Source organism: Notechis scutatus, chromosome 2 (genome assembly GCF_049901735.1).
Source record: "Notechis scutatus isolate UNSWTSFEM ecotype Mainland chromosome 2, rNotScu1.2, whole genome shotgun sequence".
Taxonomy (NCBI): Eukaryota; Metazoa; Chordata; class Lepidosauria; order Squamata; family Elapidae; genus Notechis; species Notechis scutatus.
In genome coordinates, this window is record NC_142010.1 from 155,945,467 (window position 1) to 155,960,624 (window position 15,158).

General features: G+C 45.4%; 1 protein-coding gene across 1 annotated transcript in view; it reads left to right on the forward strand.

The window, feature by feature from the left end:
• Positions 1-1,038: 1,038 nt before the first annotated feature.
• The window catches only part of LOC113421536 (surfeit locus protein 4-like), a 30,180-nt gene continuing 16,060 nt past the window's right edge, over positions 1,039-15,158 (forward strand). Inside the window, exons 1-2 of the mRNA XM_026681950.2 lie at positions 1,039-1,248; positions 14,405-14,591. Of these exons, the coding sequence (XP_026537735.1) occupies positions 1,198-1,248; positions 14,405-14,591 (238 nt within the window). The 5' untranslated portion in view covers positions 1,039-1,197. The remainder of the gene's footprint in view (positions 1,249-14,404; positions 14,592-15,158) is intronic.

Genomic DNA, 15,158 nt, shown 5'->3' on the forward strand with positions numbered 1-15,158 from the left:
GTTACATTGTGTTGTTTAAGTGTTCCCTTTATTTTTTTGAGCAGTGTACAAAATAACTATGTTAATTAACAAATTACAAAACCCATGTCATTTGCCCCTCATTTCACAGACTCAAAGATCCATTCCTCTTCCTTCCTTTCCTCTTCTGTCCTTTCCCATTTACTCATCTGGTATTCCAAATAATAATCTTCCACATGCCTTACTATAGTCATCAGTTGATGGCCTCATATTGACTTGCATCATCTAATATGATCTATCAAAGTTTTCACATAGCATTTTTTAGTAAAATAGAGAAAACAGACTTGTTTCCATACCCTACACCATGGAGAAATAATCAGTTTGGGCACACTGGTGGCATTATGTCCCAGATGCAATCAGTGCCTAATTGTACCTTAAGCGTCTTCATTCTGTGCAATTCAGAATCTGAAACTACTCTGCAGACAAATAGACTGCTTACTCCCACCAAGTGGGAGGCATGCGCAGATTGTCGAGACACCCTTAGGATATGCTTTTAATGTAGCATATGAATATGGTGTATTACCTAGGAAATGTATTCCTAAGAATACAACATCAAAAGTATTAAATGTATATGTCACTAAACGTACTAACGTTTGCCCTCTCCTCCGCGATTTATGGGAGCTGTACACGTGGCATTACTCTACTCGTCCATTACTTTGGCTTTACTGGCTCTTGAGAAATACTCTCCTTTCTGAGAACAGGCCGAAGCACCCATTTTGCAATGTTGCCATGGCAACGGGCACGGGGATCGATAAAAATGAGTCAGAGTGGCGCGAGGGCACGATTTCCCTCCATATCCGAGGAACGTTGCTCTACTACCATATCTGTGAGAAAAACGCCTTCGCACTTTGCACTGATTTGAAAACGGATAGGATTGAAGATGGGAATCCCGCTCAATTCTAGCTCGGGACTTCACGGACAGATTTGGTTTTCGGAAGTCTATGCGACGCACTGTTACTCTGCACTTTCCCTATATCTATCTTGTAGGGCAATAACCAACCCAGTCTTGTATCGGAGGTAACGGAGGCTCAATCCACGTGGCCCGGAGGGGCGGGCACAAACAGGTCCTGGATGTGATTGGTTGCGCGCTGTCCCCTCCCACTTTCTCGCAGAGCCCTTCAGCGAAGAGACCAAAAGTGATTGAGCCCGCGTGGGTACTCGGGTCGCGCCTTTCCCACAATGGCGCCTAACGGCGATTTAATGGGGGCCGCCGAAGATGTTGCCGATCAGGTGAGAACCTCCCCCTCCTGAGTTTGAATGGTCTGGCCTGATATCCTCCTTCTGCGAATGAGCCAGTGAAGGGAGCCGTACCATCTTTCCTCGGAGGGAGTGCTGGTGTATCACGCCCATTTCGCTGACACTCCCCATGCTTCTTGCCCGTCTCGAAAGTGACGGGCCGCGGTGCGCCCATGCTTGCCGGCAGCGGGATGGAAGCGGTGCCGACGCTTTCTGTGCGTAAGCTAACATCACTGGCTGCCTCTCGTATGAGACGAGGCGCGATCTTGGCCATTGAAGCGCCAATCCCTCATGGAGAGCTCCTTCCTTTTTTAAGCCTCCTGCCCTTCTTTCGGGAGGAGGAAGCCCCCGTCGCCTCTTATCCGTCTCCCCCTGCCTTCCTGGAGTCCACCGGTCGTAATGTCTCAGTGAGGCAGACGTAGGTGTGGAGCTTCTGGGTCACTTATCAGAAAGGCTGACAAGTTCACCCGGTCAGGATCGAGTCCCACTCCATGCTGGTCCGCGCGCGGGCTCCACCGAGTCCCAGCTTCCTCCCGGGTGTAATTTTAAGGAGCTGGTTCTCGCCTTTAAAGCCCTACAGAGCACGCTCGGTTATTTACTCTCTTGAGGGCAAATGCCCATGCGTTTACTTTAATTATTTGTATCCCGCCTTTATTAATTTTTCAAGTAACCCAAATCGATAAACACACATTCCTCCTACTGTTTGGACCACAACAACTACTTGTGAAGTGGGTTGGGCTGCGACGGCTGACCCAGAGTCACCCAGCTGACTTTCATGGCTAAGGCAGGACTGGAACTTCCCTGAAACCTTGCCATATAGCAGGACCTCAGAAGCCTGCCTTTTCTGTAGTCCTTACCTTACACATCAGCCTCCCTCCATGGGGTCCCACCATTTTAGCCTTCCCAGAAGCCATCAAGACCTGGCTTTTTACCCAGGCCCTGGGATTGAATGAGAGTACCTTCAGCTGATTGTGGGGCACCTCAAGGGGGTGACTGAGGCATTGGGGTTTTGTTTGATTTTATGGTTTATGATTTTGTAGTTATTGGGTTTTATTGTGAGTTGTATTTAAGGTGAGTAGCCACACAAATCTTTTAAGGAAAAATAAAATTATTCCAAAATCAGTAGATTTCAAAGTGTGTTAGGCACATTATCTTGGCTGTCTTACAACTGCAGCGTCAGTCAGAACATTGATACCATATGGTGCAAAGGAGACTTGAAAAAAATGCTGCCTTCCTAAAGCTAAATGCACAACAGAGGTGAGACTTCCTGGCTTGCACTTCATCCAGCTCTGCTAGCCAGCTGTTATGGTGACTCCTTGTCAGGTCTTGTGGTCTAGTCTATGCATTTTCCCTCTTTTGAGAGAGATGCTGAGATTTTGCAAGCCATGCACTCAATGCCTTATTTAGGCATTTTGTTTCAAATGATGAAATTCAGTGGTGAAACTAATTGATACTGTCAAAGAGTTGCAGTCTTGTGCTCAGGAGTAGAAAACTGGTCCTGTGACACTTAAGAACTACGGAGCATCTTAAGTTAAAGCAATATATCCTTATATTGTTCATTCTGACTTTTATCATTTTTCATGGCCTTCATAATATGAGTGAGAGCCATTTTGGTGTAGTGGCTATGACATCAGGCTCGATACTAGGAGACTGAATTCTAGTCTTGCCTTGGGCACAAAGCCAGCTGAGTGACTTTAGGCCTGTCACATATTCTCAGCCCTGGGAAGAAGGCAATAGCAAACCACTTCCAAAAGCTTACCAACTGCAAGAACTAGTCTAAGTAATCACCAGGAATAACACTGACTTAAATGTGCACAATGTGCATAGATGTATATGTTATGAGTGTATCAAAGGAGCTGCTGTCACCAGATTGAGTTCAAGCTGCATCAGGATCATTTATCCATATCTTCTTTCTGCATTTAGGCAATACTAAACTCATCCGTGCAGAAGTAATTCTATATACCACAATTGTAGTTATTTCACAAATCTAATTTACAGTCTGTGCTAGTTAGCAAGCACCCACTGTGTTTTTCCATGCTTTAATTACAGTGGGCATGGGAAAGTAAATTGCATATGTAAGCATAGACTGGGACGTTTATTTACATCAATGATTATAAATATGGAGCCATGTAAGGTGGTTTCTCTTCTTCCAGATGAATTTGCAATTAAAGAATGTGATACTAATGTTTATATAAATCTGCTTTAAATTAGATATGTCAATCTACTCTTTGTTTGTGTGTGTGTGTATTAAGATATCATTAAATTCTCCTCGAGCCGCCGGAGCATCCAGACTGTGGGATGTGCTTCTGAGTCCTCTTCTTTCAGGCTGAGCTTTAGACGAGGAAACGCTCCGCCCCTCCCACGTGGCATCGCGCAGCGTCTCCCCAGTCTTTTGCTCAGCCTCGAAGAATCAGGCTGCGTTTCAAAGAGCTCCTTGGCTGTTTCATTGAATCCTCCGTCCTAATAAGGTTTGCTTCCTTCCTCCTCCTGCGCAAAGGGTCAGGACTCAAGGGAAATTTCTTCCCTGTCCTCAGGGCGAGTTGCGGGCTCGCAGCGCCTTCAGCGCGACGCCCCCCACCCTTATCAGATCGTGTCGCTGCCTGCGCGTTGCCTGTGGCACGCGCTCCTCCGCTGGATTCCCCCCACCCTAAACGCCAACCGGGAGGGCTATCACCCCTAAGGCTTTAGGAGCGCCGAGCTGACCGGCCAAGCCTTCCTTTTCTTTCCGTCCCGAAGGCGCCCAGGCAGTTCAGCTCGCGGACGCCATTTTGGCTCCACCTCGTGGCCGGGCGCTGAAAGTTTCTTTTTATTTAATATTCAGCTGCGGTGAATTAAATCTCCAGGCCTAGGGTTAAAGCCTTCTAGCTGCCCATTGAACTGCCTGGCTAGTCTTGGTTAGTGCTTGTTGGCCTCCCGCAGCCCTTTTCGGGGCGAAGTTGCAGCCTCCCCCTCCGGTTTTTTCTTCTGTTGTCTGGAGGCTGGCTGCCAGAGGCCTCCTATTCAACTCTAGGCCTCAGGCGTTATTCGACTGATTCGGCACTGAGAGATATACATCCAAGGAAATAACTATAATAGAATTTATATTTGATCCAAATACAAAAGGAATAATAACAAAAAAAGAAATAATTTTTTTGGTACAGCAATTTTTCTCTTAAGATATTGGATATATCGGAGTACCTGTATATTCAGCTGATATAAAGAATATAAAAAGCACTACAGAAAGGAACAAAACAGGATTACATAGCTAAATATATATATATTATATTTCTGTTATCTCTGTACAAGTAAAATTCCAAAGGGGAGCGGGCCAGCCTCATCCTCACCCGGCCTTATCCAGGCCTGATCTGGGCGAGCCAACCGCCCTTATTAATCTCTATTGTTCAATATGGCAGACGACAATTCCTCTAAACGTCCTTCATTGAAGGCCAAGGCAAAGTCCCACTATTTGCGCAAGCAGGACAAGGAACCTAAGGGCTCTAGAAAGGACAAGGAACCTTCCAAGGCCTCTCAACGTGACGCCTTAAGGCGCCACAAGGCGTTAGAAAAGAGTTCGACAGGCGTTCAAGGGAGTCCCGCTCTGAACCGTCTCTACCTCCTCCTCCACCCCCTACCTCTATTCAACCTCTCCCCCAGGCCTTTCTTCCCTACCTAGGCGCAGTTCGCCCCAGGGTCTCCCGACCCCCGGTCCTACGATGAGTCTGACACCCGAAGCCACTTTTACACCCACGGCTGCTGGTCTGCGCCAGGACGAACCTTCTACATCTGAGGTGCCACCTCACATCAGGGCTTGGATGGAATCAGCCATCCGCCAGAGTGTTATAGAGGAACTACAGCACATGTCCAGATCAGGCTTCTCTCCTCGAGTCTCCGAGCACGACTCCTTATCTATCAGATCCCTTCCACAACCGGTCCCCCGGTTGCTCAGGTACTCTCTCAGAGGGACAGCCCTCCTCCGGTTGGGGCCCAGGTTGAGGAGGAAGGGGACTTTAGGGATTTCGAGGAGGAGGATTCCCAGATGGGATCCTCCGCTACAGTGAACCTCCCTTAGAGACTGACATCATGGAGGGGAGATGTCCGAGGACGAGGGCACTTCGACTGACCAACCCTCCTTTGGGGGCTCTTCAAACCACACATGTTCAAGTCCCTCCTTCTTAAGGCCAAGAATGTCTCGGGCCTTCTTTCCCAGGCCCCTGCTGACCTCCCCCCATCCCAGAGGGCCCAGAAGATTCCATTTTCACCCAACCAGTGGTTGAAGCTGAGGTCATCCCTTCCCCCATATTCGTAGATCTGGTAGCGAAGCAACTATCCTCCACAGGGACCCCTCCCACACCCTCTAGCCAAGACAAGAGGTTCTTTAATCTCGATTCGGCACTGTCCAGCCTCCTGAACATTCCAGAGGTCGATGACCCTATTGTGGGTCTAGCTTCCTCCTCTACACCTAGTGAGGCCCTAGAGGCCTTGAAACCTGAGGATAAGCGGGTGGAGCTGGCCCTGCGCAGGGCCCACCTATCCGACGCCTGGGCCATTAAGTCAGCTACCGCTGCCTCTTTTTCACTAGGTCCTCTATCCGCTGGCTACGTCAGCTCAGGGAACACGTCCCTGCTTCCAACCTGAGGCGCACCAGGACATTGCGAAGCTAGTGGCTGCAGCCGAGTTCTCGGCTGACGCCACTTACCAGTCGGTGAAATTCTCTTCCAGGGCCATCACGTCCCCACGTCACGGCTCGTCGCCTGCTATGGCTCAAACACTGGCAGGCGGACGTAAAGAATAAGGTCAAGCTGGCCACTGCCCCTATTACAGGAGACAAACTGTTTGGCCCGGCCCTCGAACCCCCTGCTGGTCGAGGGTCGCAGCAAGAGGAAGTACTTGCCTTCCTTCTTCGAAGATCGGAGACCAGGGGCTCTCAGCCCTTTCGGAGGAGCTTTCCCCACCCTTTCTACCAACCCCTTCCCGCCCAGATTCCCCGACCCCCTTCCTTCCGATCCCAGGATCGCATGGACTCAGGCGACAGGACCAGGCGAGGGGTGGTTATAAGAGACCCTTTCGGGTACGGGAGGAAGGCCCTACCGCAGAAGGTAGAGCCTCCTTCTCCCTCCCCATTGGTGGCCGCCTCCGCCACTTCGCCGCCCAATGGGACAAATCCACTTCCGATGCATGGGTTAGAGACACAATAAGGTTTGGTCTCACCCTCGAGTTCAAATCCACTCCCCTGATCGTTTCTTCCCATCCCCTCCTCAGGGGATCCCACCAAACGTGCATTAATGGAGGCAGCCATCCATCACCTGCTTGATATTCAGGCCATTCAACCTGTCCCTCCGGCTCAGAGAGGAAAGGGATTTTACTCCCATCTCTTTGTCGTGCCCAAACATTCTGGGGCTGGAGAGCCATCCTAGACCTGAAACGGCTCAACCGTCACCTTATCCAGCGCAAATTCAAAATGCACACCTTGCAATCCATTCTCCTAGGCACCAGGCGGGGAGACTGGCTGTCCTCCATAGATCTCTCTGAGGCATACCTTCATATTCCTATCAGGCCCTCTCATCACAAATTCCTTAGGTTCTGTTATAATGGCCTTCACTATCAATACGTGGCCCTACCTTTGGGCTGGCCTCGCCCCCAGGACCTTCACCAAGGTCCTGGCGGCCCTGGCGGCCCACCTCAGGAGCATTCCTGTCCGCCTCCACTGCTACTTGGACGATATCCTTATCCTGTCCCCGTCCAAGTCCCAGGCAGTCAGGGATACCAGGGTCACCCTTTCCGCCCTACGGGCACACGGGTTTCTAGTCAATTGGCAAAAGAGCCAACTTACCCTTCCACCCGAATCAACCACCTGGGTGCCATAATTGATTCGGTCTCAGAGAGAGTTTTCTCTCCCCAGAGAGGTTTCTTAGCATTCAAACCCTGGTCAAACAAATTAGACGTTCTAGGAGGGTGGCCTTGCTTGACCTCTCTAGATTGTTGGGAAAAATGGTGTCATGCATCTCTATTATTCCCTGGGCCCGCTTACACAGCAGGCCCCTCCAGTGGTTCCTGCTCCCGTTCCAAAGATCCGGAAGAAGCAACTCGAAGATCAGAGTCAAGGTCCCTCCAAAGGTCCTCACGTCTCTTCTCTGGTGGACCAATCCCGCCATCAACAGAGGCCACCTCTTTGCGGAGCCTCAAAGACTCACCGTCACTACCGACGCAAGTCTATCCGGTTGGGCGCTCATCTCAACTCACTCTCGGCGCAAGGCAAATGGTCGCCGACCGAACAAAGATGGAGCATCAACTGGCTAGAGCTCCATGCCGTCCATCTGGCTCTGCGCTGCTTCCCCCAGATCCGCAGTCGCCATGTTCTCGTTCTCACAGACAACGTCACGGCCAAGGCCCATATCAACAGGCAAGGGGCACCCAGTCAATTCAACTGATGAGGGAAGCCGGCGCCTTTGCCGCTGGGCAGAGGCCAACCTCCTATCACTAAAAGCCGAACACATCTCCGGGATAGACAATACCCAGGCGGACTGGCTGAGCAGGGCCACGGTGGACCAAGCAGAATGGCGACTTCATCCATCCTGTTCGAGGAAGCGTCCAGGATATTCGGCCTTCCAGTGGTGGATCTGTTCGCTTCCCCATCCAACACACAACTTCCACGGTTTTTCTCCCGGTATCCGTCTCACGGGGGGAGAACCACAATGCTCTGCGCTGCCCATGGCCCCCAGGGCTCCTATATGCCTTCCCTCCGCTCCCGCTAGTGCCCAGAGTCATTCAGAAACTCATTCAGGAGAGGGCAGTCCTTCTCCTGGTGGCTCCCTATTGGCCCAGGCGACCGTGGTTTGCGGACCTCCGCAACCTATCGGTAGCGCCCCATGGCGGATCCCCGGACAGGGTCTCCCTCTCTCAGGGCCCCTTCTACATCCGGAGCCTCAATGGCTACAGTTAGCCGTCTGGAAGTTGAGCGGATCCGTCTGACTAGCGAGAACCTATCAAGCCATGTCATCGACACTATTTTGGCCGCCAGGCGACCCTCCACTACACGAATTTATGATGCCACTTGGAAGGGGTTCTGCAAGTGGTGTAGTGGGTCCCAGGTTGATCCTCTCTCTCCCTCCGTGGCTCAGATTCTGGAATTTCTTCAGGAAGGCCTTCGCAAGGGGCTTGCACCTAACACCCTGAGACGACAAGTCTCTGCCCTCTCAACAGTGGTCTCCTGTGATAACTACGGCTCCCTTTCCCATCACCCCCGGGTTAGATCCTTCCTTAGGGGTGCCACCAACCTGTGCCCTCCCACTGTTCACAGGTTTCCCACATGGGACCTCAACAAGGTCCTAGTTTCTCTTACACGTTCTCCGTTTGAGCCTTTGAGGGAGTCATCTCTTCAGTTCCTCACCTTTAAGGTAGTTTTTCTAGTAGCCATCACTTCTGCTCGTCCGAGTGTCGGAATTAGCAGCTCTGTCAGTCAGGAGCGATCTATGTGTGTTCCATGCAGACCGGGTCGTCCTGCGGCCTGACCCCACTTTCCTACCCAAAGTTAACTCGCCCTTCCATAGATCTCAGGAACTGGTTCTACCAAATTTTTGCCCTAGACCCTCCGGGAACAGGGAGGTTCTTTGGCACACCCTAGATGTTAGACGGGCCTTGCGTATATATATTAAGCGCACTCAGTCCTTACGAAGGTCGGAATCTCTTTTCCTGTCCTTTCAACCCAAGACACTAGGGCTCAAGGTTTCTCCTTCCACTATCAGCCGCTGGATCAGGGCGACCATCGCCAGGTGTTACCTTTCCCATTCTCTGCCGGCACCCGGTGGAATAACTGCCCATTCCACCAGGAGTGCAGCCACTCGCGGCCTGGGCCACACAAGCCCCCATTGCTGACATTTGTAGGGCAGCCACCTGGGCCTCTCCGTCCCCGTTTATCAGGCATTACAAGATCGATACGTATGCCTCAGCTGAGGCCTCCTTTGGCCGGCGGGTCTTACAGAGGGTTGTCAATGATCCGGAGGGGCCTCGGGCCAGACGGAGTCCCACCCATAGGACAGCCAAGCTTTGGTATGTCCCACAGTCTGGATGCTCCGAGCGGCTCGAGGGAGAATGGGGCGTTGGTCCTTACCTGATACGCCCCTTCTAGGCGAGCCGCTAGGAGCATCCAGCCCCACCCTAGCATCTCCGTCTGGTGGGGACTCCTGTTTTCAGCCAAGGAGCCAATAGTTGATTAGATAGGATTAATAACTTCTCTTCTCGTTATCGCAAAAAACTGGGGAGACGCTGCGCGATGCCACGTGGGAGGGGCGGAGCGTTCCTCGTCTAAAGCTCAGCCTGAAAGAAGAGGACTCAGAAGCACATCCCACAGTCTGGATGCTCCTCGCGGCTCGCTAGAAGGGGCGTATCAGGTAAGGACCAACGCCCCAATATCTTTATAAAAATGCACATAAGGTATTTCCACAGTGGAAGAGTTGTACTCTTAATCTTTGGGGTGAATTTAGCTTGGAAGATAGATGCATTTACTCAGCAGCATGAACAAAGCATGCTGTGTCCTGCCTTGGAGTCCTCTGGCAATCAGCACATCTTGAATATGAACAATTACAAGTTTTCTGTTATTTTAAAACATACAATATAGGCCTTCCTTAAAAAAATAAGCATACACAATATTAATGCAAGACTAGTATATGGGCACAGTACAAGATATGGCCAGTTGCTTAGTGACCATCCAAAGTTACAACAGACTCAAAAAAGTACCTACAATCCAGATTTGAAGACCCCCCCCTCCCATGGTCACCTGATTACACTTTGGGTACTTGGCAACTGGCCTGCATCTACCATACAGCTGTTTGCTGCATTTCGTGATCACACAACCAAAATTTATGGTTGTTGTTTTTTACCAGAAACTGGTTTACTTCTGATTTCCCATTGCAGACAGTGGGTTCTTAATGACCATGGTGTCACTTAACCGTGATGATTTACTTAATGACCATCTAAAAAAATGAAATTGGGCTGGACACATGACGACCTGCTTAATGATCGGCCTGACTTATGACCGTAATTCTGGGCTCAGGTATGGTTGTAAATTGAAGACCACCTTTGATCTAAGTGCCCACGATCCATACTGATGCTCCATTCTGTGTCTGAATTGACTGATGCATAGATTAATATTTTTCCTAAATAATGGATGCTAATGGGTCTTAGTTCTGTTATTATTACATATATTTTGGTCAATTCAAGATGTGGAACATACCTGCCTTCTATTTTTTCCATAACAATCCTAGGGCCCACAATACTCAACAGGCTCATGCCTAGAACTCACCGTCTCCTGGTTTCTAGGCCAGCACCTTAAGCATCACAATAAACTGGCTCTAAATATGACAATTTCATATCTGAGAAGCCTAGTAATGTTAATTTACATATTTAATTTTATCTAACTGGAATGTTAGTTTAAATGTCATGTAAAAAAAAGCCCAAAACAGATACATATCAATTTTCTCTAATAAGGTAAGTTACTCAACAAGAAAACGGCAACATGACTTACATTTCCTTCCATATTTAATGTAACTTATGAAGTTACTTTAGGAGGACGAGTTACAGCTACTATTAATCTTCCCCTTTGAATTATGACTTTCAATTATTGTTCAATTATATTTGTATTAGTTCTGCATAAGTAATAATGAGGTCCATTTTGTTCAAAACATGAGAGAACAGCAGGTTTAAGATTGTAATAAAGGCTATATAACAAAAAGCAGAAATGCTGTATCTTAAATTGCATTTACCACCCAAATTCGGTTAAAAATAATTTCAAATACAAGTCATTTAATCAAAATATGTTTCAAATCAGTTCGTCCAACTAAATGTCATTGTCATACTATTACTGATATATTGCTATCAAGTGCAAACTTTCAAGCAATCTGAATAAAAATGTAGGCTGGGAGAGGATAAGTAGGACCAGAATTCCTAACAATTATTCTTAGAGAAAGCTTGTTAGTCCTCCACTTACAACCACAATGGAGCCCAAAATTTTCATTGCTAACCAAGATAGTTGTTAACTGAGTTGTGCCCCATTTTATGATCTTTTTTTGCCACAGTTGTTAAGTGAATCATTGCAGTTGTTAAGTGAATCTGGCTTCCCTCACTGACTTTGCTTGTCAGAAGCCAGCTGGGAAGGTTACAACTGGTGATCACATGACCACCCCCCAACAGTGCAACTGTCATAAATATATGCCAGTTATGAAGCACCTGAATTTTGATCATATCACCATGAGGACGTTGCCATGGTCATAAGTGTGAAAACTGGTCATAAGTCACTTTTTTCAGCGCCATTTGAATGGTCACTAAACAAACGATTGTAAATTAAGGACTACCTGTACAGAATGAAGTAACAACATTTATTATTTTAGGAGTTTCATGGCTGCAACAAAGTGAAACCACATCACAATAGTGAGGGGGAAATATATGTTTCTAACTAATATAATCTGCCTATTATAGATATTAGGTTATAATTTTCCATTTCAAGAAGGTTTTGAACAGTCATGGTTTGTTCAAAAGTTAAGGACTTTATATGGCTCTGGAGCTGCAGATTTCCCATCTCTGCCTTAAAATAGCAAATGCAAAAAGTTGTATCTGTATGCCCACTCAGTGTTGGCCAGAGTGAGCCCATTTCTTATTCCCTTGTAAAATTTCACAAATATTATACAAGCAGTCAAAATAGGTGTGTATGGAGACATCCATATAAATCTGACGCTGAATAAAAACATGGAGATAGATGAACATGTTAAAAAGAGCAATTCTCAGTGGTCCAAAAATATAAACTCTACTTTTTCATCTTCTTCTTTTAAAGTAATTATGGATGATCCAACTTTGAAACTTTGGATTTAAAAAAGAAATTCAAAGGCATCAGTACAGGAATTGTATGATTTCAGATGGAAACCCACATGCATTCTTGTATCTATTATGTGAATTCAGCCTTTATTATAGTGATAAATGTTGGCGTTTCCTTTGCTTACTATAAAGATTAGTTTCTAGCCAGCTGAAAATCTTGGAAACTCAATAATAAGACATATCAATGAATAAGTATGTTACCAGCAATATAGTATTGCTGGCTAAGAACTGAGCAAAAATAGTTGCTCTTTGGATTCTGGACAGGAGCCCACAAGTTACATAACCGGTTTTAGATAAATCACAGATAAGTGAATATATTCAGTCCTTTGATCAGACTGCAGGTCCCTGTTTAAAGTAGATAATTGATTTTTAGGGAAACAGATTTTTAAATAAAGCAATATCAAGTAGAGCAACCTCTTTGAAATCTGATTATTTCCTAGCTCAATGCTGTATATTCAGATATTTGTAAATGCTGGTTCTTTTGTCCACATAGTCTGAATTTGCGGGATAACAAATGTCAAAATAAGCAATTTATTTTGAGTCAGAAGTACAGCTAGATTAAAACAAAATTGTCTGATTTGAAGGCACAGCTAAATATATTATTTTTTGAGAAAAGAAAGACTTCCTAAAGTAGGACAAATGGTTCATTAATTAGCGTAAGGAATTAAAGTATAAATATCCTTCATAATTTCTGCTCACCAAAGCAGATGGTAAATACCATGCACAAAGATATTTATATTACTATTAAAATTATATTCCCTTTATATATTCATATATATTCCCTTTATGGATAATTATTGAAGAACATTTGGGATCCTTGATAGAACAAAGACAACCATGTTAATCAGTAATTGGAAGCAGCTAATTGGAAAACACTGGACTTAGAAAACAATGAAAAGAAAATTAAGACTTAAGTAATCTAATTGTTAATTAGAGAGCCATCAGTTCCAAAGGTCAAGCTTCCAGAACCTACATGCTTTTTGTATTGGATATACATGTCTATCAACTGCATCTAAGAATAATATAATACTCAGTATTAGAGTATATGTTGCATCTTGTGTCCTATATACTAACCTAATCTGCATATATAATTACAAATCTCTATCTGAGTTACTACACTTTGGGGATACTAATTCAGTACTATATACCAGTATGCAGAATTGCATTGAACTCTAAATATAGACAGTAGGTTAGTACTCATATTTTGTAGGAAAGAAATACTGAAACAGGATGAAAAAGAAATAGCAAAAATAAGCCAGAGAGTATTGTTTGTTTAATTGGCAATTTTAGTTGTGATCATTAAACTTGATGGAGATTAAAATCCATAGAGATGAGAGATGGTCTTACTCCCACAGTATCTGCCTGGCCGATCCAATCTGGCAAGGTTGGAATGCTCTGGATTCCTTCAATTAAACAATGCCATCTATTGGTACTCTGGGAGTGTGCTTTCTCTGTAGCAGCACTCTGTAATGAATTCACACACACCCTTTCTAGATTTGACTGATCACCCCCACTGATATTTAAGGTCTGGCTCCTAACTCAGGCTTCTGATGAATCTCCTTTTTTTTTTCCTTTCCATCCAAATTTGATATCTCTGTAATCTTTGCTCCTTTTTGTTTTGTGTTGGTTTCTTTTTCTAAATATTTATAACTATTTTTAACTATCCAATATCTCTAGCAGCAAGGTAGATTATAAATTTAATAAAGAAATATCATCATTATCATCTTGCTGGCTATGTGAAAATGAGCCAAAATGCCATCAGTAGATTTTGATCTTGCTTCTATTCACTTGTACTCTGTTACATCACCTCATTTTAAGTCAGAGGTGGTATTCAGCAGGTTCTGACCAGTTCTGGAGAACCGGTAGCGGAAATTTTGAGTAGTTCGGAGAACCGGCAAATACCACCTCTGGAGATTTTACAGTCTCCTTCCCCTGCCATGCCCACCAAGCCACGCCCACAGAACCAGTAGTAAAAAAATTTGAATCCCATCACTGTTTTAAGTACATATATTTGAAGGGACAAAAATTATTTTGGTGAAATAGAAAAAAAAAAGAGTAGTTGGTAGTTTAGCTTTAGTTTGATTCATTCAGCAGTCTGAAAGTTCAGGTGTTGTGACCTTTTTCTAATCTTAATACTAAGTGACCTTGCATCAAGAGTAAAACTGTATTTTCTGCATTTATAAATTAAGCAAGTGTAACTGCTTTTTAATGCTCAAATACCCAAAGATCCCATGACCAAGTTTATTGTTAAAATTGACTTCTCTTCTAATGGCTTTCTAATGCTATTCCCTCTCCCCTATTCTTCTAGTTCCTGCGTGTGACAAAGCATGTACTACCTCATCTGGCTCACCTCTGCCTAATCAGCACATTTTTGGAAGATGGCATCAGGATGTGGCTCCAGTGGAATGAGCAGCGGGACTACATCAACATATCTTGGGGAAGTGGTGTACTTTTAGCCACACTTTTTGTATTAATCAATATGTGTGGACAGCTAGGTAAGACTTCCTCTTTGTAGGGGTTAGGAAGAACATTGACAGTGAGATGATATCCTCCACAGATTTGATGCAGAAATTGTGGCCAGCTTTGAATTGTTTTTCTGATTTTTTTTTAGGATGTATTTTGCTTGTGTCCAAGAACATTTCTCTTCAATGTAAACTATAGAGTGTTCTCTCTTATTGCTAGTGAATTTTCATGTCTGTATTTGTGAGACAACAGGATGAAACTAGAAGAGTTGGAAAAATAGTACTGGGAATAACAATTAGAGGAATAAATTTACCCTCCCCCTGCCTTCAGGCTGCATTCAGAAAAACCCAGTTTGCTAAAATGAATCAGTATTCTACTGTAATAGAATATTTACACAATTAATGTAAAATGTTCAAAAAACATTAAAGTGATGGATAGTGTTGGACATGAGAAAGAAATGAGACACTGTAAATTGCCTCTATTTTCTTTTCTTAGTGCATTTCTTTTACTGTTAGCAAAGGTACTTTTTTCCATTTTAGCTTAGTCTGTGCTTGTCCTAGCTAGAAAATTTGTAACTATGCATGCAGATAGTCCTAGCT